The sequence below is a fragment of the Gigantopelta aegis genome, chromosome 9 (assembly GCF_016097555.1).
Source record: "Gigantopelta aegis isolate Gae_Host chromosome 9, Gae_host_genome, whole genome shotgun sequence".
Taxonomy (NCBI): Eukaryota; Metazoa; Mollusca; class Gastropoda; order Neomphalida; family Peltospiridae; genus Gigantopelta; species Gigantopelta aegis.
The window spans coordinates 37,519,106-37,544,383 of record NC_054707.1 but is presented as its reverse complement, the minus strand read 5'-3'; the positions used below and the strand labels follow the sequence as shown (position 1 = coordinate 37,544,383).

The 25,278-nt window shown below is 36.9% G+C and overlaps 1 protein-coding gene across 1 annotated transcript; it reads left to right on the top strand.

Annotated features, from left to right (window-relative positions):
• The first annotated feature begins 2,867 nt into the window (after positions 1–2,867).
• LOC121382209 lies at positions 2,868–25,203 on the top strand. Its single transcript, XM_041511734.1, has 14 exons — positions 2,868–2,929; positions 5,393–5,501; positions 5,973–6,190; positions 7,525–7,726; positions 10,049–10,198; positions 14,593–14,735; positions 15,741–15,966; positions 17,883–18,026; positions 18,377–18,523; positions 19,416–19,525; positions 20,143–20,341; positions 21,051–21,170; positions 22,191–22,361; positions 24,272–25,203. The coding sequence occupies exons 1-14, from the start codon at positions 2,879–2,881 to the stop codon at positions 24,544–24,546; spliced, it is 2,265 nt and encodes a 754-aa protein (XP_041367668.1). The 5' UTR covers positions 2,868–2,878; the 3' UTR covers positions 24,547–25,203.
• Positions 25,204–25,278: the final 75 nt, after the last annotated feature.

The window sequence follows — 25,278 nt, the reverse complement described above, 5'->3', positions numbered from 1 at the left end:
ACATTTTGTTTATTGGTAACAAGGGACCTTTTATATGCACAATCCCACAGACAGGATAGCACATTCCACGGCCTTTGATATACCAGTCTTGGTACATTGGATGGAACGACAAAAGCCCAATGCCCAACGACGTGAATCGACCTTAGACGGACCGTGCATCAAGCGAGCGCTTTACCACTGTATGAATAATAAAATACTAAACTTTTTTGGGCGTATTTACGTAGACCAAGCGAGCTGACAATTTGAATGGCACCATCGTCTTCTATCATACAAGGTTAGGCACCAAACATGTAGCCCCCCCCCCCCCCCCCCCCCCCAACTCTTCCTTTAATAAGACAAACGATATACCGGTAATAGTAATAATAATTAAAAAAAAAAAAATTAAATTAAAAAACCTTACCGTACCGACATGATAACTATAACAGTCATATGACGTCATTAGCATTGATGACGTGAACAGTTGCTGTTGCCAAGAATGAAATGTATAGAACATTAAACAGAGAGAGAGAGAGAGAGAGAGAGAGAGAGAGAGAGAGAGAGAGAGAGAGAGAGAGAGAGAGAGAGAGAGAGAGAGAGAGAGAGAGAGAGAGAGAGAGAGAGAGGGGGCACAGAGAGACAGACAGACAGACAGAGATATTGTTTGGATGTTTTATTTATATACTAACAACTGATATATCAATGGCCGTTCTATATGCTGTCATGTCTGTGGGGAAGCGCATGTAAAAGATATCATGTTCAGGCCTCCCAGAACTCCTATATTTCCTATATATTTTATAGGATCCTATAAAACTCCTATACTGAGATTCATTTCCTATATTTGACTCAATTGCTTTGCCAAAATGCCATGAATAAAATAAATATGTTACTGAGTTATATTCGCTGTGAAAGGCAGCCAGCCTGTCAGAAATTCTGAAGATGCTTTGAATGTGCATCAACTTTCAAATTATCCTGGATATCGGCACGGACTGCTGGCAAGCCTTGGTATATATTTGTTGAGGTAGTACATGGTATCTTGTGTACATATGCAAGGTAAGAACGTACCATTAGTAATGTAAATGTCTTTTAAAAATGTGTGTAAAATGCCTATAATCATGATAATCGGTTCACATTTTCCTATAAAACTCCTATATTTGACCTCAAAATACTTATAAAACTCCCATATTTTGGTAATCAAATTCCCATATTTCCTATATTTTAATATGTACAAGTGGCTGGGAGGCGTGCATGTTGTTAATGGACAAATGTAGCGCTCACTGTATCAGAATTATCAAATGTTTGACATCCAATAGCCGATGGTTAATAAATGTGCTCTAGTGGTGTCATTAAACAAACTATTTGCAGAAGTATTGTCTCAACTTTGTCATAGCAATTCATGAAATTGGTTACCTTTCATTCATTCATTCCCGTCGGCAGGAATGGGCTATTTCTCATTCCAGCTAGTGCACCTTGACTCGTACAAAGGCCGTGGTATGCGCTATCCTGTCTGGGATAGTGCATATAAATGATCGCTTGGCAGTTGCTACTAATGGAAAAACGTAGCGGGTTCACTCCTTAAGACTTTATGTCAAAATTACCAAATGTTTGACATCCAATAGCCTATGATTGGTTAATCAATATACTCTGCTGATGATAAAAAAAAGTAACTGTTTATCTATCATTCATTTATTCATTTGGGGCGGGACGTAGCCCAATGGTACAGCGCTCGCTCGGTGCGCGGTCGGTCTGGGGTCGATCCCCATCGGTGGGCCCATTGGGCTATTTCTCGTTCCAGCCAGTGCACCCCGACTGGTATATCAAAGGTCGTGGTATGTACTACCCTGTCTGTGGGATGGTGCATATAGATCACTTGCTGTTAATCGGAAAGAGTAGAGCCCATGAAGGGGCAACAGCAGGTTTCCTCTCTCAATATCTGTGTGGTCCTAACATATGTCTGACCACGGCCGTAGCTCCTCCCCCCCCCCCCCCCCCCCCCCCCGAAAAAATCCAGAAAGGATTATAGAAACTTAAAGAAAATTCTCTTCTTAACTGTTTAAGGAGTTTAGATTATTAACTACTCAGTTGCCCCCCCCCCCCCCCCCCCCCACCCCCCAAACAAACAATCCTAGCTACGGCCCTGCTGACGCCATATAACCGTAAATAAAATGTGTTGAGTGCGTCGTTAAATAAAACATTTCCTTCATTCATTAATTTGTGTGCCTTTTTGTTTTTAATGTTCAAGCACGCAGTCCTGGAAACAAGCATCAGATATTTGGGTTGTCTTTCTATAAAAGTGGCTTAATGCTTACTTTTAGTGGCCATTACAATTCACTTTGAGGCCACTGCTGGGATCCGAACCTATATACTCGTAATAGCTAGCGTATGCCTGTGTATTGCTCCAAGTAAAAGTACAAGGTATGACGCCGCTTACATCCGAGTCTAATTTAATTGATACCTGTGGCATGTCCAAGAGGGAGAGCGCTCATAGCAGCGCTACACCATGGGCGTACATAGTGGGGGTTCAATGGGTTCGACCGACCCCCCCCCCCCCCGCAATCGCTTTTTTCTATAATTTAATATATCTGACATTGATATCTGACATTATTATATTTACTCAACATAGAAATATATGCCCAATATCTCTGCAATCTATTTTGGAACCCCCCTTTTCAAAATCCTCTATTTTGGAACCCCCCTTTTCAAAATCCTATGTACGCCCATGTACACTAGTTTTTGACGATAGTAGATCTATCGGTCAAATTGGTTCGCGGGCGTTCGGCTTCCTGAACACTGACGGAGACAACGCGTTTTCGGCAGAAGACTGGTCGCCACCACTGTTCTTTGCTGAAACAACAAAGCGTAGTAAAGTGAAGAAACACAGTGTGCAAAGCATATTTTGTCAATGGAGTTGCTTTCGCTTTCAATTTCAAATCTAGGATGTTATAGGCTTTTTGTAAGTTAATTTATTGTCGGACATATTGAGCTCAGTTTCCAAATTTCAGCCTGGATATTTCATACTTTGTCTCTGGTGCTAATGGCTCACGGGTCTGTAGTTTATCGATCACTTCCGGGATGAAATGCTAGTATTGAATTTCAATTGGGCGTGTTCGTCAGTATGTCCGTAGTCCGAGTCGGTGCGACGATTTACCCAATACTACCCAATACTACCCAATACTTACCCAATACGTAGCCAATACCCAATATCACTACTAACTATTATATCATCACTAAATTCAAACAATACTGGGATAGCTTAAAACCTATGTCATGGAACCTCTCAGACGAAATATTATCTCAACTCTTTGGACAAACAATAACTCTGAATCAATAAATCACCGACTAAAACAGGTTTCAGAATGGAAACAACACAAACTACCAGAACTCGTGGATAAATTCTCCTTAGTGTCGCAAATACAAATGCTTGATTTAAGACGTTGTTTACACAATACAGGTAATTTTTAATTGACCGAACGCACCAAATCATTTGAAATAGCGTCGGGTTGTTGGTTGAAAAAACAGCAGGCGAAAACGAAAGACTGTTTAAAACATTCTTGGCAAAAAAGAAAAATCAATTGATCGACCACTTCGTGCGTGCTACACAAGCTGCCGATTTTGTGTCCTAGGCCCAAACTGTCATGTGGAAAAAAAAACCATGCCAAAAAAAACCTATCAAAATATGAAAAATCTAAAACTTTGACAATTCACTGCAAACAACACTTGTAACTAATATCCAGGTTTAGGGGTTCTTGCGTGATGATATAATAGTTAGTAGTGGTATTGGGTAAGTATTGGGTAAGTATTGGGTAGTATTGGGTAAATCGTCGCACCTGTCCGAGTAGCCTACTCTGTCGTTAGAGAGCTAGACGAACATTTGGATGGCTGTAAGAGACTCGAGAGCAATCATAACCGTCCAAATGTACGTCCATCCGTTTAGCTCTTGAACTGCAGAGTACTCAGTGCACGGGGCACGTTAAGTCAACACTTACTATGTCCCTCCGGACTAATCTGTATCTGGCACGGTATTTATTATTGTGATGTTTATTGCTGTGCCATAACAATAATGTCAAAATATTTTTAAAACCGGACCGTAGTCTTAGGTGTCTACCTTGTGAACTAACCTGTAGCTTGCTCAAAATAATTAATTTTTCAGTTGACTCTATTTATGGACTCTAGACTATCTATGGATAATTTGTATTTACAATATCAATGTCATCATATTATAAAGTGGCATAGCCTATTAGGAACAGTTGTTAGGCATCGGATGCAGGTGAGGGCAGGAGAGCACTGCCCCATTCGCCAAGCCTGGAGAGGCCAGGCTAATTGCGTTGCCACTCCCCCAACCTTCCTCATTGAAAGACAAATATGGTTTGGATAAATTAAATAACAACTGTGTGAGTGAAACACACATTTCAATTTGAAACCTTGCTTTTTTTGCTTACTTGTTTTATTTCTAATGTAAAAATCCTATGATGTAGTCAACAGTTATTTTGTAATCACCAATGAAAATTATTCCATACAGCAAACAGGGGTGCATAGCCCTATCATTTATAAAAATGTTATTTGTTTTCCTAGCACAAAATAAATCAAAACAAATGCATGTCATACAGTAATTTATGACACTAATCAGTTACGTATTTTAGAATGTGTCCAGTGTTCAAGATTAACGGTATCCTGATATCCCGGGGATACCAGATTTTAATTTTGGATACCAGACTTTAAGAATTCAGTATCCCGCCAGGATACCATATAATGTTGTGTTTTTTTAATCCTGAGTGTTTATTTTTTGTTGAAACAATGTAAGTCGTCATTTATGGATGAAGTTAAGTCACAGTATTTTCAAGTTTGTACCCAGTCAATGCTACACTGGAGCAATAGCGGCATAGCAAAAGACTGTGAACTGCTAAGCCGCTATTGTTTTTATTGGGATGTTTCCTTCTAGCCTAATTTTTCCTTAATTAGGCCTAGTAATTCCAAAGTCGATAAAAACACTGAAGAGGCAAGTAGCCATGATGAAATGTTTTCAACCAATACAGCCTTTTGTTTTATTTATTAAAATTAAAATTGGCTTGCTTGCTACATTGTATATTTGAATGTCAGGTATACTAAATTCTCAGGTTTGATACCAGATTTTGAAATGTTAGTATCCAGCTGGGATACTGCTCCAAATGTTTAAATCTTGAACACTGGTGTCTATTTTTTATAAATTGCTTCACATTATATCATGCATAGTGCAAAAAACCCAAATACACATAAAACAATATCTTTTTTTTTAACAAAATATAAATAGTAAAATTAGAAGGTTTTTGATGGTGATAATATATACATTGTACTAAAAAATTCAACTAGATTTTACAAAAAGATATTGGTACTAGTAAACATTTTGAATTACGATAACGTAATATACATATATTTGCAGATATGGACACTAATTCTGATGCACTTATGCTTGCAAGATGGGCTGAGCATCCAAGAAGTAAATGCAACCAGCATTAAAAAAGTTCATCTCATCTTCATGAACCATTTGGGTTTGATATTGTTGTTTTTCATAATAAACATATTTAAAAAAGTGCTTACAATTAAGTTCCATTATTTCTAAAAATGCCATGGTGTGTGAGGAACTTCTTAGGCCCATATTAACATAGCAAGGGAGTACTGACCTGTACACCCCTCCTGCCCTTGAGGCCCAATATGCATGTACCGGTATATATATAAATCAAAACAAGTGTGCTAGTCCCCATGCCCCCAACTTCAGAGTAGCTGCTGCTAAATACCTCTTTTTTTAAAATTCTGAATATAAAATGTACATCATTGTTTTACATAGAGGTGTTGCCGCATGATGTAAATAAAAAAAAAACATTTTAAAAATTAATATGCGTTTTGAACATTACAAATACAGTCTATATATACCAGTAGAGGTTTGAAGTTTAAAACGGTTGATGTTAAAACTTCACAATATTTGTCAGTTTTGTTTTGTTCATAAATTTGTTTTGTCACAGATGTTGGTTTTGCGGATGGATATTCTCATAAGCTTGGTTTTGTGAACAATGTTTTGAACAAGTACTTCTCGGAGTTCTTTCCCCGAGCTGCTGACATTTCACAGGAGCTGCGTAAAGGGCAGTACGTGGAAACGATGGTGTACACCACCCACCCCTGGCTTGTCAGTCTCTACATCAACTGTCCACCAAACCTAACACTTGCTGGAATTAAATTAAAGGTTTGTTTGAATTTCTCAATTGAAATATATCTTATTAGTATTAAGTGTCTTAATTTGTAGTAAAAGGTGCATATTTGTATTCATTTGTTTAGAATTGATCTCTCTCACTAACAAATAACAGCTAATTACTAACCAACTGTCCTGAACAGACAGCCCAGATAGCTGAGGTGTGTGCTCAGACAGCGTGCTTCAACCTTAATTGGATATAAGCACGAAAATAATTTAAAAGAAATAAATAAAGAATTGATCATACATACAACTATTTATGTCACATATATATAGTTGTTGGAAGACTAAGCATTGGTCTTCCCTGTTGAAAGACCAAACTAATATACCTATCCATCTACCCAACCGGCCTCGGTGGCGTCGTGGTTAGGCCATCGGTCTACAGGCTGATAGGCACGGTACTGGGTTCGGATCCCAGTCGAGACATGGGATTTTTAATTCAGATACCGACTCCAAACCCTGAGTGAGTGCTCCGCAAGGCTCAGTGGTTAGGTATAAACCACTTGCACCGACCAGTGATCCATAACTGGTTCAACAAAGGCCATGGTTTGTGCTATCCTGCCTGTGGGAAGCGCAAATAAAAGATCCCTTGCTGCCTGTCGTAAAAGAGTAGCCTACATGTATGTGGCGATAGCGGGTTTCCTCTAAAAACAGTGCCAGAATGACCATATATTTGACGTCCAATAGCCGATGATAAGATAAAAAATCAATGTGCTCTAGTGGCGTCGTTAAATAAAACAAACTTTACTTTCTATCCATCTTCCCCTACTAACCAGCTGTTGGCATCTTCCAACTCCTATGATAGCCATATAAATTATTATGGTGAGGTGTGAAAGTAACTTTGAAGATTAAACAGTTAAATTGCTCACATACAATGTAGTTTACCTCTTCAAAGCAGTCAAATCGTAAGATCAGCCTTCAATTTTTTTTAATTTTTTTTTTTAAATTATAATTTAAATGATTCATGCATGTAAATAGTGCCTTAGCTCACCTTTTTTATACATGTACCTTTTTTTTTTTTAGCAAATTAAATAATTTAAAAAAATCAGATATCTGCAAAATTAAATATCTTCAAAGCAAGTCCATTCTCCTGCTGAAATAATGACTCTGGTTTCAGTAATATAAATGTTGTCACATTTATTAAAAATGGCAGAACTGGTAGTATTTACTGCACTATCAAAAGTTTGGGTCACTTGAAACGTTTACCTTATTATTGTTATTTGGCTTAGTGCTACTATTAGACTTGTTTGGCTAAAGATTTTGTACATACATGTACATTAAATATGTGTTCGAATGTTTCATTACTTATTTTGTTCGTTTGGTTACAGTGTCCAAAGAGGACAGAGGTTAAGAGGTTTGAGGCAGCAGTCCACCGCGGTGACATCACATGGCATGCTGGACCAATGAACATGCAGTTTGAGATGATTGACACGTCCCTTGTGGAGATGGCTATTCAGCTTGGACTCGACCTTGATAAACATTTTGGAATTCAGAGATCTTACCGCACTCTTAGTCAGAGGGATGTTCCAGGTTAGAATTTTTTAATTTTTTTTTAAAGGTATATCTTACCCCATATGGCTGGATTTAGCTCAGCTGGTAGAGTATTTACCTGAGATGCCCATCCCAACCAGTGCTCCATAACTAGTACATTAAAAGCCATGGTATGTGCTGTGCTCTCTGTGGGATAGTGCATATAAAAGATCCCTTTCTGCAAATGGAACAGTGTAGCAGGTTTCCTCCAAATTTACGACGTCTAATTAATGAATTTTCTCTCGTGTTGTTAAGGCAAAGCAAATTTTATCTTCCCCTGATGCAAGTCATTACTACAATTTTCAGTGACAAAATGCACCTCGAAATCTGAAGTCTAAATTCTCCATTTTATTACATTGCAAAATAAAACTCAGCTCCTGTTTTAATAAATTTTCATGTTTTCTCTGTTCATTTTATGTAATCAGTTGTCTTGTGACAGACTCAATGCAGACTTCAGCATATATCCCATCTTTCAGTTGCTCATGTCAAGTTAACACATTTTAACATGACCTACATTGTAGATCTAACACTGCATTTAAATAATATTGAAGAAAGGCATATTCTGATAAAAAAAAAAAAAAAAAATAGATTATATAATTTAAATAATTCAATTATAAAAATATTCATGAGTATGAAGCTTTAATTAAGCCTCACTCTGAAGATAAATGTGTAGTCATTTGGAAAGTGGTATCTCTTGGGTGACATTATTTGTGTGATTAACATTTCCAAGATGACTTGAAAGTCGCGTTGTGAATTTGATGAAATGTTGTGATCAATTCTCACTTTGCATCAACGGATTAATGATCAATTAATAATCCATTAAATGTACACTGTGCTTTGGGGAACCTAAATCAGCTGCTTTGTTGTAAATAAAAACAAGAAAGACAATTTTTTTATTTTATTATATACATGCATAGCAATGAAATATATAGATCTACGGAAAGTGAAAAGTCATATTTTCACTGTATTTTAGCTACAGTGAAAATATAGAAATCGTATTTACTTTTTTGTAAAAGTGCATGATTAAATTATCTCCCTTTGTCTGTTTCTTCGTATTTAAATTTGATGATTACCAATGCATCTGATCATATTTGAAAAAAAGTAATTTAAACAACGGTACCTATAAAAAAGAGGATACGAAGTGCAATTACGATAAAATATCTAAAACAAATTGAATACGAAGCTAAATAATGATGACACAATGTAGTGTCATCGAGTGTAAGTGTAAGAATTTAACGGCGTTCAACTCATTTTGTTTTTGTGGGAGTTTTTGGAGGATCACTTTGTCAGGTATGTTTGCACTACAGTATTGTTAAATAAATGTTAATAATGATAACTTTTATTCAGATATCTATTTAAAAGTCTATGGTCAAGTAAATTTTCTGGCAAAGTTCCATAGCCTAGGAAGAAATACATATATATCGATCATGACGTTATTACAGTTATGTGTTTTCGATAGGATAAGCGAAAGATATTACCAAAATGCGAAAGATATTGTCAACAATTAGAAAATATGTATATAATAAATAGACCATTTCATGGTGTTTTTTCCAAATATGATTTTTATGTCAACTCGTGATGTGTGAAAGCCATATTTTCACTCATTGCTTCGCAGTTCATGAAAATATGGTTTTCACACATCACTCGTTGACATAAAAATCGTATTTTCGAGAAAACCCATGAAATAGCCTCTATATATTTTTGTTGGACAAACTGCTTCAAAACAGCATTTCATTTCTTCATGGAGATAGTATACACAGTAATTAACCTTTGAATTAAGAACAAATGCAAACTGCATATCATAGAAAATTTATTCAATGTTGCCCCAAAGACCACAAAACTGGTAACTGATCTGTATGTATTACGATTTCCTCAATTATAAAATTTTATTCAATTAATTGGTGAAGTGGCTGAAGTAACATTCAAAGTGGTACTTTATTCTTCAAAACTGTATTAAAAATATAACATTTTAATTTTGGTTTGGAGAATGGTACATTTTGTAAGATGAATAATAAAACTCTAGGGCTATTTTTGGTCCCTTACTGGAGCAGACTATAGGTTTCAACTCTGTCCTTGTCTGTCTGTATATCTGTCCGGACATTTTTTTTCCGCACTGCCTCAAGATATACTTTTATAGAACACATTTGACTTTCATGGCAATTTACCCATTTTTCACAGAGTTATGGCCCTAGAACTTAGGAAATACAAAAATTGATGGACATGGTAGCTAGGGGACATGTATTTCTTTAACAATACTCTCAGTAAGCTTGTTTACATAATATTGATATTTGAAATCATTTTATGCATGTTTACCTTTTTAAGGTATGTCTCAAGCACTGCTGCCGGTGTTTGCCAAACTCGGAGTGGCAGCTGTGTCTGTTGGTGTCAATGGTGCGACGGCTCCTCCAGCCGTGCCAAAAATATTTCACTGGAAATTCCAGAACGTCAGTCTTATTGGAATGTGGACACCTTGTAAGTGGATATTTTGTATACTGTTAACTTGTACTACTAGGCCTCTGAAAATTGTGAGAATGATAGTTTCGTTCACGTGTTAATTCTTCACGAAAATCTTAATTTAGCATAACCTATTTTTTGTTCACGCATTAAATTTAGCACATTATTTACATGGACGTAACAGGTATTCAAAAAGAAAATGGATTACCTGAATTTATTTTTGCATAACCCATAAATGGTTTACGCAGATATTCAATTCTCAGAAGCCTTACCAGGCTACACCATATAAAACCCCATAGACATTGTCAGTGTATGTGTTTAAAAACAATATATACATGCAGTGGCGTAGCGTGGGTTGCCAGCGACCGGGGCAAGGCAAGTATTGCGCCCCCTAAACAGTGGACCGTTAGCACTCCCCGAGTCCCTTCCACCAGTCCAGAATTTTGCACCGGTGGCCCCGCCCATACTACATCACTGTATACATGCTCTTCTGTATGTCAACCAAAGTGTGACTTATAAATGTGAGTACTACAACCCTTACTCAAAATATTAACTAAAAAAAGTGGAAACTTTTGTGACTCTTTTTTGGATAAAATTGAATAGTCTTACAACACCTCAAATGTCAAACCTGTACCCCGTACATGTTTCAAGCACAAGTGTACTTGACCGATGTGGTACTGGGTGAATTGAAATTGCATACATTTATTGCCCAAATAAAACAACTATTTAACAACAAACACTGTTGTATTTATTACAAATGACAGAACTGGTAGTATTTACTGCACTATCAAAACTTAGAGTCACTTAAAAATTTGACCCAGTCTGGTGCTATTTGGCTTAAGACTATAATTAGTCTAGCTTGACTAAAATTTTGTACATACATACATAAATATATATATGTGTGTGTGTGTGTGTGTGTCTGTCCATTAGAGAACATCCATCATCAATGATAAACAGAAATAAATAATTTAATATTTACAGCCCATTGACGTACATGTAGTTCCTGTTTGTATGTGAATATACAGGAATGGAATACGGAACTATAGTCCGTCCCACAGGGAACGCTTTTTTTTCATACTATGGAATTTACTACAAGTTATTTATTTCTGAGCTGATGGATTTGTAAATTACACACAAAAATAGTATTTTTTTGCTATTTCCAAAAGAGTTTTGCTTTTCTTCTTACGTCAAACCAAACTGATATTACAAACAAAAACACATTTTAATAGAATGATGGGACAGACTATAGGTGTATTTTTATACTGTTTGTCTTAATGCATGTCAGTACATGCTTTATGTAGTTTTTACCTTTAACTCTCAATCCTCAACTGACTTCCCAAGATGACCGGTTTGCATGCCCAGAACAGATCAGGTGCTAGAATACGCTTGGGGATGAGCATGTGAGCTCAATAATTGATCAAACTAATTTGAATCTAATGTCACTGACCACTCTGACTTCAGGTCTTAGTAGATCTCAACGTGGCAGGATTTAGCTATTTAGCTCAGTCGGTAGAGAGGTTACCTGAGGTGCTTGGGTTTGTAGGATCAAACCACTTTGACAGACCGATTGGGTTTCTTCCTACCTCATAACTGACCAGTGTATAAATAAACAGAACCACATACCAGTTGTTTTGTCATGTTATTGGTTGCATGAGTTTATAGTGTGAATAAGAATATTATACCATGAGATCTTATGCACTATAAACGAGTGCAATAAATAACATGGCAAAACAACTGCTATGTGGTTCTGTATTTATTACATACCACCTTTCTATATGATGATTAACAAAATTTTAATTAAATAACACAATTTACTTCGTCTGGAAAGTTTGTTGACTTTTATGGAATGCACGGAATGCTAGGTGTCCTGGCTAGAAACATGATGTCATTCCTGGCTTGAAACATGATGTCATTCCTGGCTTGGGACATGATGTCATTCCTGGCTGGGGACATGATGTCATTCCTGGCTGGGGACATGATGTCATTCCTGGCTGGGGACATGATGTCATTCCTGGCTGGGGACATGATGTCATTCCTGGCTGGGGACATGATGTCATTCCTGGCTGGGGACATGATGTCATTCCTGGCTGGGGACATGATGTCATTCCTGGCTGGGGACATGATGTCATTCCTGGCTGGGGACATGATGTCATTCCTGGCTGGGGACATGATGTCATTCCTGGCTTGGGACATGATGTCATTCCTGGCTTGGGACATGATGTCATTCCTGGCTGGGGACATGATGTCATTCCTGGCTTGGGACATGATGTCATTCCTGGCTTGGGACATGATGTCATTCATGGCTTGGGACATGATGTCATTCATGGCTAAGGACATGACATCATTCATGGCTAGGGACATGACGTCATTCCTGGCTGGGGACATGACGTCATTCCTGGCTGGGGACATGACGTCATTCATGGCTAAGGACATGACGTCATTCATGGCTAGGGACATGACGTCATTCCTGGCTGGGGACATGACGTCATTCCTGACTCGGGACATGACATCATTCCTGGCTGGGGACATGACGTCATTCCTGGCTTGGGACATGATGTCATTCCTGGCTGGGGACATGACGTCATTCCTGACTCGGGACATGACATCATTCCTGGCTGGGGACATGACGTCATTCCTGGCTTGGGACATGATGTCATTCCTGGCTTGGGACATGATGTCATTCATGGCTTGGGACATGATGTCATTCCTGGCTTGGGACATGATGTCATTCATGGCTTGGGACATGATGTCATTCATGGCTTGGGACATGATGTCATTCCTGGCTTGGAACATGATGTCATTCCTGGCTGGGGACATGATGTCATTCCTGGCTGGGGACATGATGTCATTCCTGGCTGGGGACATGATGTCATTCATGGCTTGGGACATGATGTCATTCCTGGCTAAGGACATGACATCATTCATGGCTAGGGACATGATGTCATTCCTGGCTAAGGACATGACATCATTCATGGCTAGGGACATGATGTCATTCCTGGCTAAGGACATGACATCATTCATGGCTAGGGACATGATGTCATTCCTGGCTAAGGACATGACATCATTCATGGCTAGGGGCATGACGTCATTCCTGGCTGGGGACATGACGTCATTCCTGACTCGGGACATGACATCATTCAAGTGAACACGTACTATGCGTGCAAGATTTTGTATTACAAAGTGTATATTTTCAACAATTTTTTTTTTTATTGCTTGGTCAGAAATGCCTTTATTACTATAGTAAGATTAAATAGGTATGTAATAAAAGGCTTAGGTATATGCTTTATTATCTGTGAGAAAGTGCATATAAAAGATCCTTTGATGCTAATGAATAATAAAGCAGGTTTCCTGTTTGTCAGAATTATCAAATGTTTGACATCCAGTAGCCAATCATTAACACATCAATGTGCTCTAGTGGTGTCATTAAACAAAACAAAATTTTAACTTTAATAGATCTGAACAGTCATCCCAGTGCATAAACGTTAGTTAGTTTTATACCAGTAGGGATATTTTTTATTGGTCTAGACTTTTAAAGTGTTGTATAAGCACAAGCCATCCCTTGCTACCAATGGAACAATATAACAGTTAATATTTCCTCTTAAGACTATACCAGATCTTTCACATCCAATAGCCGATAAGGAATAAATCAATATGCTCTAGTAGTGTTGTTAAACAAAACAAACTAATTAACTAAGCACAAGCCTAATTTCATTCAGATTTTCTATATACAGAGAATACTACAAGAGTGGTCATTAGATACCACTGATAAGAGTTGTTTTGATATGTATTTAATGAGTGAAAGTGAGATGGATAGATTTTAAATGAGTTTGTAAGATAAATGTTAACCAATGGACTCTAGTATAGTATTCTGTGTCTTCCATGTGTAAATGTCTTTTCCATCTGAAACTTATTGATTGCAGGGTGCTTGCAGTTAACTTATGCATCACAGAGCAATCAGTTTCAGATTAACTTATGCATCACAGAGCAATCAGTTTCAGATTAACCACTGCATCACAGAGCAATCAGTTTCAGATTAACTTATGCATCACAGAGCAATCAGTTTCAGATTAACATATGCAACACAGAGCAATCAGTTTCAGATTAACTTATACATCACAGTGCAATCTGTTTCAGATTAACTTATGCATGACAGAGCAATCAGTTTCAGATTAACTTATAGGTCAAAGAACAATCAATTTTAATCATGCTTATTTCATTAGATGGTGTAGCAGTTGCAACTGGGTCATATCACCTAGGAGCAGCCAATTGGGTCTTTAAAATAAAAAACACATGTTATTGCTGCGTGATACAATAAATACTGTATGATGTTCTCACCAATGGATGTGAATGAAAATCTAGATCTGACATGCCATTGATTTATTGCTTAACAGTGTAAAGTAATTCTGTTTCAGGGGGTTATCCCAATAACCCAGGCTCAGACCCGGCCCACCCAGAGGGACTGTCTAAAGAAAACTGTATTACTTTCCCTGGTTTAACTCATGCCCTTTGTTTTGCATTCCGGACCGACAACACTGGACCCCCAGAGAGTGTTCAGGTTTGTAGTAAAACTGCATTTTCAGAGGTCGAATTTTACACTATTCCGCAAATAGTAAATTTCGAAACGGAATAGTAAAACAATTCTTCCAATATTCAGTCATGAAAGTGAAAATAATGCACGGAATACCGAAAATCGCCTGCGACTATTCCGCTTACGCTTTTTCTTTAGCTACATGTTTTTCGCAGAACAAATCCTCGCGCTACTAAGACCTTTCTCATGCACTTACCGGTACAAAATAAACGTCTTTTTGATCGAGACAAATGTTTGGAGTGAGTTCGTTTGTAATTCCAGCAAGTATGCAGCAATGCATAGACTGGTACATAAACAATTGTTCGTTACGCAATGTTGTACAGGGCGATGTATCACAGTCAGGAAAACTAGTGGTACATTAATAATTGAAGTCATAGTACATTTTTAGACGGAATAGTGTTTTCTGAAATTCACTATTCCTTTGGGATAGTGGTAAAAAACCCACATTTCAACCCCTGATTTTTATATATGTTTACAGTGAAATCCTTCTAAATAGGACACACATAGGATCCAGTAAAGAGTCTGAGTTTAAGGGGTATTTGGTTTAAAAAGAGTTTACATCTATGTTTTGTATTTATATTTTAAAAATGACTGTGAAAAAACATGTTTCTCTATGCCATTTTAAGGATTTTGGGGCCACAGTAACATGTTTTGGCGTGTATAATACTGTTATTTTTCACATACACACTGTAGTTAAATCATTCTTTGTAGGTTCCATGACACTGTAACTCTTTGAATATTAAAAACTAAAACTTAGTGTACCAAATAGTTTATATTTATTTTCATTTCAGTTGCTGGAAGCTCCTTTTTAAAGACATTTTATGAAATTATTTATCGGTAACATTCGTTACCACACTTTTAGCTTTTTTATTTATAAAATTTATGATCTGCTATAGCCAGCTATGAGTTTTGTTGTTGGTCACAGAAATATTATTTTTCTTTTCTTTTTTTATTTTATTGCCTTTTTTTTAGGAAGTTCTGTCATACTATGAGATTCTTCGAGTCCAGTTCCCAAATGCGAAACTGGAAGCGTCAACTTTTGAAAAATTTGTTGCTGCTGCACAAGCAGTTAAATCTCAGTTGCCAGTGGTTACCACAGAAATCGGAGATACATGGATACAGGGTGCAGGCTCTGACCCACGTAAGGTTGCCGCGATGAGGGCGTTTTTCAGGGCACGGTCAGCCTGTTTGAAGACAGGTGATGTTGAAATTTATCTTTCCATACTATAACATGACCTATCAGCCTTACTTCACAGTGATTTTCATTCATTCATTTCAACTTATTTTCGTGCTTATATCCAAGCACGCTGTCCTGGGCACACACCTCAGCTATCTGGCCTGTCTGTCCAGGACAGTGGGTTAGTTGTTAGTTGGTTAGTGGTGAGTGAGAGACAAGAGTGGTCTTACACCTACCCATTGAGCCCTTAAGAACTCGCTCTGGGTTGGAGCTGGTACCGGGCTGTGAACCCTGTACCTACCAGCCTGTAGTCCAATGGGTTAACCACTGCGCCACCGAGGCCGGTCACAATGACACAATGTAAGATTCAAACTAATGATCAGCTGTTGGGATGTTCGGACCAGTTCATTGAAAAATGTGGTGGGGGGGGGGGGGGGGGGGGGGGGGAGAGGTTAAAATAAAGTTGAGAGGTTCTACTGATGAAAAGAGAAAAGTTAAACATTTACCTTATATTGCACTTTGCTATATTATGTTAACCTCTAATCATCTTTTGATTATGAAAAGTTTGTTTTGTTTAATGACGCCACTAGAATTAATTAATCATCAACTATCAGATGTCAATCATTTGGTAATTCTGACATCAGAGGAAACCCGCTACATTTTTCCTAATGCAGCAAGGGATTTTTTATATGCACTTTCCCACAGATAGGAAAGCATATACCACGGCCTTTGGCCAGTTGTGGTGCACTGGTTGGAACAAGAAAAAACCCAATCAGTTGAATGAATCCACCGAGGTGTTTCGATCCTGCGACACAAACACCTCAAGTGAGCACTCAACTGACTTAGCTAAATCCCACCTTTTTTTCTATTATGAAATTAGTTAATTAAACTTCTAAGCAGCATAATATAATTCAATGTAGGGTGTTTGCCTGAGGTATGATGGATCATGGGATCAATCCCCTTTAGTGGACTCTTAGGTTATTTGATCTCCGTCAGTCGGCCCATTGGGCTATTTCTTGTTACAGCCAGTGCTCCACAACTGGCATAACAAAGATGGTGTTATGTACTATTCTGTCTCTGTGATGGTGCATTTAAATTATCTCTTACTGCTAATCAAAAAGAGTAGCCAATGAAGTAGTGGTAACAGGTGTCCTCTTTAAATATATATTCAGGGCTCACGCAACCGGGCGAAGTGAGCCCAAACTTCGTTCTGACCAGCCTGACTTCACCGTGCCAGTCACTGTAAGGCGAAATCTGTGTCGCCTTTTTAAAAAATGTTCATCACATGCAATGTACACATCACGGATGAATGGTGAAGAACTTGAGGAACACCTATTGGTAGATAATAATTAAGTGTCAAGTGTCTGAGAGTTTGAAGAGAGACTAGCGCCACAAAATCATGTGACAGGCTCACAGATACCAGTAGTCTGTCTAGCTCTGACAACACCCATGTCTGGCACTAATAATTGGCCTAAACATGCTACTGACTGTTGAAGCGTATTGTCAAGCGAATGTGCTGGAAATTGTACAAGTGTGGGGATCTAGACTATGGCGAATGAATTTTTCATATCCATCAATTAGCAGTACAGACAGTAAAAAAAAAGAAAGAAAACAAAATTGCACCTGTATTAAGATAACTTCTTTTTGCGTATTTTATTTTTTTGATTAAAAATTAAAGTCTCCCTGCTGTTAAAAACTTCGTCCTCTCTAAAAATTTGAGAGAGAAGTGACTTCGCTCTATGATTTTGACCTCGCCTGTATATTAACACCATATAACCGTAATTAAAATGAGTTGAATGTATCGTTAAATAAAACATTTTTTCTTCTTTCTTATGTCAGTGTCAGAAGTATTATAATAAAAGACTCCTAACAGATGCTGCTAAAATCATGTGCTAGGGTGTTAAAGTAACATACCTTTCATTCTTCGTTTCCTTTAGGTTCTTGCAATATGGCTGACCCTGCCTTCTACAATGCCAGTAGATTCCTTCTGAAGCTAGGAGAACACACATGTGGACTGAGTAATGTGTATGACACTGTGAACTACACCAACGACAAGTTCCGACCCCTGCTCAGAAAGAAAGGTACTGGTACAAGAATTTTTCTGATTTTACCACGGAATCAAATGCGGGTATTAATATTACAAAGAGTATGTGAGATGATGATATGTAATCTTTACAGCACTGTGAACACAGTGAAACTTTAAACATATACATTTTAAGAAATGTATATTGAATGGGTTATTATGTGTCAAAAACACTGACTGGTCCTCTTTAAACCAATGAGAAAACAGAATTAATAATACAAATATGAGTATCATATTTTCGTTCTGAGTTACTACAAAATTGTCTACTTGAATATCATGGTTTTATTAAAGTGTTCTTTCGGTAAAAAATATAAGACTGTAGATTAATGTTTGTAATTTATTTTGCAGCAAAGAATCTAATGGCAGCTGTTTCTTCTTGGATTGAACAACGAGAGTTCCTTTCTCTTGCTCTGGATGCTCTGGGTGATCTCCCTTTGGCAAAAGAGGTACAGCAAGCATGGAAAGAACTGGAAGCCTCACCTCCAGATTTGTCAGGTTTAATATTTAACTTATAAATTATAAACTGTTTATACTAAATAATGATTAAAACATACTTAGAACCATTCTTTCTTGAATTACGTTACATTGAAATATTTGTTACAAACATATATTTTTCTTGAATATTTTTTTGGTTAGTACCATTGTGTTTTTACTGCAGTTTAATATTAAACACATCATTTCCAAATACATATTTGTTTCAGTATGGTTGAATTAGGATTCATTGAATATATGAAAGTGGAAGGACAATCAAGTCATTATGGAACTTGGGGCAGGACGTAGCCCAGTGGTAAAGCGTTCGCTCGATGTGTGGTCAGTATGGGATCGATCCCAGTCGGTAGGCCTATTGGGCTATTTCTCGTTCCAGCCAGTGCACCACGATTGGTATATCAAAGGCCGTGGTATGTACTACCCTGTCTGTAGGATAGTGCATATAAAAGATCCCTTGCTGCTAATCGGAAAGAGTAGCCCATGAAGTGGCGACAGTGTGTTTCCTCTCTCAATATATGTGTGGTCCTTAACCATATGTCTGATGCCATATAACCGTAAATAAAATGTGTTGAGTGCATCGTTAAATAAAACATGTCTTTATTTTTTTTATTAGAACTGATACTGAAAAAATATATCTTGGTGATCATAGAATATGTAGAACTGATTGTTTATTCAATCAACCCCCCCCCCCCCCCCCCCCCCTCCGATATTTATAGAACTTTTAATGTCTGAACTTAGGCTTCCACAAATAAAGTCATGGTAAGGACATACAACATTTCAAACTTTACTGAATTTTCTATCAATTTTAAAACTTTTATAAATGTGGGCCAATGGTAACATTAATTTCATTTGAAGGGTATTCTTGTATTTGTAAAGATTGTACCTTTTTTTCTTTTAGATTATCAGTTAGTTACTAATCCAAGAAGTATCCAGTCATGTTCATCAGGATTTTTGTTTGGTTTTTCTCGTGATGGCTCAATCAACACACTCAAGGATCCCATCACTGGGGTAACATTGATTGACTATTTTCTGTCTTCTGCCGTTATAGCAACTGTCTTTATAGTCATGTTTGAAGATCAAATCCTTTGCACTCAACTACTGTCAGATATTTACTTTGTGGAGAGATAAAACTGAAAACAAAATGTAAAATGTATCTGCTTTAGATCATAATCATGAATTTCAGATGGTCATAATAAGCATTTATTATTAATAAGTTGATAGGAAGCCGACAGTGAAACCCCTAAAAAGTAGTCTCAGATGTTTTACTTGTTCCCATGGGTGTCTGGTTTAGAGGGGTTTCACTGTATTTACTATATGATTTCATTAATTTATATTTATAGAGGTTAAGTTGAGGTAATTCATGTATAGTTACTCATGGACTGAAGTGTTTATATTATAGATAAGCAGGACCATGCACACCCATCTGAAAGCAAACAACTGCCATTTTTATCTGCATGTTGTATGAGAAGACACTGTATAAATTTCCTAATTAATTCTTTGTTTTACTAAACATCTCCTCCATCCCTCGTTTTAAGCCTCTGAAAAGATTTTATATAGAACATTTAAGAAATTTAAAAAACCTAAATCTTTAATTTGTTATTTGTTATTTAATTTGGTATTTTCAGATTAACTGGGCATCTAAAAACAACAAATTAGGACAGTTTGTTTATCAGACGTACAATCAGACAGACTTTGACACGTTTTTCAAAGAGTATCAAACAGGAGCATTCTTTCTTGGGATTGGAAAACCAAACATGACAAATAATTCTGTCGCTGAAAGCAAAATTTGGGAAACATCTCTAGTTGAACTGTACAAGGCAAAAGGTTTGTCAGACTGTAAAGTATTATTTAAGGTAGTAATATATTCCAGTCATCTTATTGTTAGGTCAAAGATCAAAGCACCCTTAACTTTTAAACAGAGCACGGAATACTGATATGTTGGCATAACAGACACAGCGGAAGCAAGTAGACATGGGCGGGGGGGTGTGTGTGACTGAGATCCAGGGCCCAAAGCAAAGTTTCTAGTGGGTTTCGGAGTATTCTCCCCTGTAAAATTTTGAAAACTAGATATCCTAAAATGCAATTTCCTGCATTCTACAAGTAAAATTCATTTCTGCGTAATTACTACCAATAATATTTTTAATTCAGAATTATTGGAGGGGCTATAGTGTATCTGTAATAGTGATTAGTATTTTCAACTTTAATAACTTTGGAATGATCAATGATATTTTTATGGCTGCACAGAGGCTATGCAAATGTGTAAAATGCACAGTGCCAGGTAGTATAAAGCTATGCAAATATGTAAAACGCACAGTACCAGGTAGTATAAGGCTATGCAAATATGTAAAACGCACAGTATCAGGTAGTATAAGGCTATGCAAATATGTAAAACGCACAGTACCAGGTAGTATAAGGCTATGCAAATATGTAAAACGCACAGTACCACGTACCGGTAGTATAATTGTGTTTGAAAATATTTTAAGAGATTAATTTTAATTTTGTTTTATTTTTTTATTTTTTGTTTTTACCACAGGTGATAAATGCAGTTTTCAGGTTTATTTAAAAATGACCGATACAGTTACAAATAAATACTATGGTGCTCCTCTCGATGTCTGGGTAACTTACACTACTACTGAAAAACAAAGGCCACCTGGTAAGTAAATTGGCCTTTTACAAAGGATTATATATTTTTTACTTTGACTGTTAAAACGTATCTGTCAAAATACTCATCTCTGCACATTGATAACCTTCCAAACTGGAAATGCACCCATAGGGCCAAGTAAAAAGTCTGGATCCATATTCAGAAAACATTGTAAGCCTAGTTTTACACGTAAACGTAAATCTACGACTGAAGAGCTATTCACGAAAACGTAAATTATGTGTAAAGTTGGACGTAAATATAAGAGTGCCTCCGGTTACAACTAACACTGCACGTAAGTCGTGTACATATAATAAATCAAGCACGATCGCCGTTATTTACTATTATTTACGGAAACTGGAAGCATTTCCAATAATTGAAGCAGTTTGTGATGACAAACACCCATGGATTGAACAGATTTTTGTTGGTGATCGAACAGATGTTTTCTCCTGAGTTATCTTTTCCTTTTTAAGAAAAGTCCTCAAGTTCATACCAAAACGCGGATCCTCACCAATACCAAAATGCCATGGTTCGCCGTTCGCGATGTTATTGTTAGCAGACGACAAACGAAATTCCGTTTTGCGCATCTGTTATTTACCCGGTAGCCATTATTTCTAATGGGGTTTTTTATTATTATTTTTCCGGTGAGAGTGTTAAATTGTATATTTACGTCCAACTAAGTTACGTTTACATTTACGACCGTCTTTGAGAATAAGGTGGTTCTTGCACGTAAACGTAAATCTACGGCAGACGTAAGTGCTAGTTGTAGACTTAAATTGACACCTTTTTGTGAATATGGGTCCTGGTTTTAAGAGGCATTCAGTTTAGAGAAGTTCTGGTGCCAATTTCACAAAACATCATGTGTCAAATTTACAAAGCCTGTTTTTAAGTCTTACATACGTGTAACTACATACATTTATAATGTTTAAACACATGCATTTAAGAAAAACAAGCTTCGTAAATTCGTGTTTGACATCTATTTCCTGATATTAATTTTTTAAAATTAATTTTGTATTTTATTTGTTGCTCCCTCAGGTCTGTCTGTGACTCTTCAGTGGTTTAACAAATATCCAACTCGACTACCAGAAGCGTTACTGTTTGTTTTTCAACCTGTCATACAAGACGGTTACCACTGGCAACTGCATAAATTAGGTCAGCTGATTAATCCTCTGAATGTGGTACTGAATGGCAGTCAAAGACAGCATGGTAAATATTATAATACAGGACACACCAGATCATATTGATTCTTTATATTTTACATTTATTACCCCAGCAGGCACTCATAATGGGGGGGGGGGGGGGGGGGGGGGGGGGAAATTACTATTGGACGATTTTACGCCGTCAAACCAATCACCTTGTCGGTACTAAATATGACGTCATCACGATTTGGCAAAGCACACACAATGACATCACGTAGTTTGTAGTTTAAAGAATTTGAGTTTATGTCTTTCTGGTTTCAGTGTTAAACTTGTAATAAAATGGTAGTTTAATGTAATTCATTACAGATTTATTTTTTTACAGAATATATAGAACTTTGGGTTTTGAAAATTATCTGTGAACCGTGAATAAAATACAAAGTTAAAGCAATACCCATAACAGTAAAGTAGTTTACGTTGTTTCTATATACATGGACGTGTAGCCGATGTATGCTGTATCGAAAATAAAGGCTTTTAAAAACCCCAATTAGCTCTAGGGTAATAAATAGAATAACAATCGAGTTACCAGTTATTATCAAATTTATGTCCCGAGTGAAATAATTTTCACTTGGCACGAGCTTTAGTTTTAAATTTGATAATAACTGGTAACTCGTTAATTATCATCTATGTATTTCTCTAGTCTTTATTATATATTACTTAAATTGTTGAGATAGAGAGTTTCTCATTTTTCTTTCATGCTATGGGGGCGGGACGTAGCCCAGTGGTAAAGCGCTCGCTTGATACGCGGTCAGTTTGGGATCGATCCCAGTTGGTGGGCCCATTGGGCTATTTCTCGTTTCAGCCAGTGCACCACGACTGGTATATCAAAGGTGGTGGTATGTGCTATCCTGTCTGTGGCAAAGTGCATATAAAAGATTCCTTGCTGCATTAGAATTTTTTTTAGCGGGTTTCCTCTGATGACTATATGTCAAAATTACCAAATATTTGACATCCAATAGCCGATGATTAATGAATCAATGTGTTCTAGTGGTGTCGTTAAACAAACCAAACTTTTTTTTTAACGTGCTACTGGCTCCGTGCTTTAGAGGGCCCCGTAGTGATGTGTAAATTTATTTTTCCCATGTCATTTTTCCCCTTTTCCTGAGGGAGTTGCAAAATATATATCCTGGGAAGGGGGCCTTGCTATTATTTGTGCTACAGGCCCCGTGGATCCTTAAACCGGCTCTGCGCCGACATTAAAATACTTCTTGCTATTATTGCTTTTTCACTATTAACCTAGAAATTGTTTACTACTCTGTTCAAATTATTTTGGGTTGGCAAATCCAACCTGTTTTGGTGGTCCTGGTGTTTGTAGTAGATCAAAATTAGTCCTAATATTATGTGAAACATAAAAAAATGTATGTACCCTGGAAACTAGGTCAGCAGATTTACAGAAAACAGCTGCTGCAAACAATGAAAATATAATTAGTTTTCACCGTTTTTCTTCTTTGTGTTTAACCACGAACACTGAAGTAAAAGATTGTTGGAAAATTGTGATATTAAAATTAATTCAATTCCAACTATCGGCAAAACATTTATTACCAAAAGAAATATTCAAGTTACCTAGGTCATTTTTATTTGGCATAATTCTAATAATCTTCAATCCCTACTTTCCAAAGTATGTACCTTAATTTTCTGTTTTACATAAAATTAATTTTGAGCGACAACAAACAACATGGTGAAACAAAATATTTTATGGTTGATTTGCCAAAATTTTATCATTTAGACAACAAGTTACTCCTACCTAAGTAAAAATTTATATTTAATAATACAATTACTGTAATAGTTGAAAACATTTTACAGCACCTAATAATTCGGATCAATTAATGGTGTCAGTTAATATTTTTTTTAATTGCTTTTGACAATGTATTTATTACCCAAAGATGAAATATATAATTTTGTCATTTCTTTTGTTTTCAGCTGTTGACAAGGGTGTTTATTACAAGAAGAAGGATAACTCTCAGGGTCTGGAGATCCTCTCACTAGATGCCGCTGTGGTTACCTTGACGACATCCAGGGATGGCATCTCAACAATACCACTTCCGCTAACACCAATAGCTGATGTGACAGGGGCCGCGTTTCAACTGTACAACAATATATGGGATGTTAATTTTATATTCTGGTATCCATACCTAGCTCAAGATTCCAATCAAAAATTTAGATTTCAGATTAACTTTTTAAATTATAGTAAATGATTTTTAAATTAATGTGGGACACCTGTAGCGCCAATCTTGCATAGTTAGAATAAATAAATTATGAAATTTTTAATTTTTTTTATTTATTTCGGTCCGTGCTATATGAAGTGTTACATTATAGATTAGAATATAGAATTTGCATTCAGAAATAAATACTTTCTGTAAAAGATGCATGTTATAACATATCCATTCAGGTCACAGTGTCAGTATCGTTTCAAATCTGCCTGATCAGTAAGATTTAATATACAATTAGTGGTCTATTTTGTACATGCATGTACTTTTCATCTGTAGCTATATCATTTATATAATGACAGACAAAAAAGATTTTTAGAAATGCTGTTGGTTGCTATAATTTATTTGTAGTTATGCTAGTGTTTGGCAGGTAGAATATAAATACCATATACATAAAAAGTTGAGGGAGGGTCAAAAGGCACTGGTGCACCCAACTTTCAAACTGAGGTGGTCAGATTGTGTGTTGCTCCCCACTCCCTTACTGAAAGGTGAATTAAAATAACTGGCCCATCATGTTGCTTCATTCATTCATTTCAACTTATTTTCGTGCTTATATCCAATTAAGGTTCAAGCACGCTGTCCTGGGCACACACACCTCAGCTATCTGGGCTGTCTGTTCAGGACAGTGGGTTAGTTATTAGTTGGTTAGTGAGAGAAATGGAGGGTGGTGTAGTGGTGTTACACCTACCCATTGAGCCCTTAAGAACTCGCTCTGGGTGG

What these genes read in the sequence shown, in the direction of transcription:
- LOC121382209 (XM_041511734.1), top strand. Translation starts at nt 2,879, where the DNA reads ATGGAGTTGCTTTCGCTTTCAATTTCAAATCTAGGATGTTATAGGCTT. An exon ending in TAGGATGTTATAGGCTTTTT is followed by an intron (nt 2,930 to 5,392) that starts GTAAGTTAATTT and finishes ATATATTTGCAG; the next exon opens with ATATGGACACTAATTCTGAT. An exon ending in TGAAAAACAAAGGCCACCTG is followed by an intron (nt 21,171 to 22,190) that starts GTAAGTAAATTG and finishes TTGCTCCCTCAG; the next exon opens with GTCTGTCTGTGACTCTTCAG.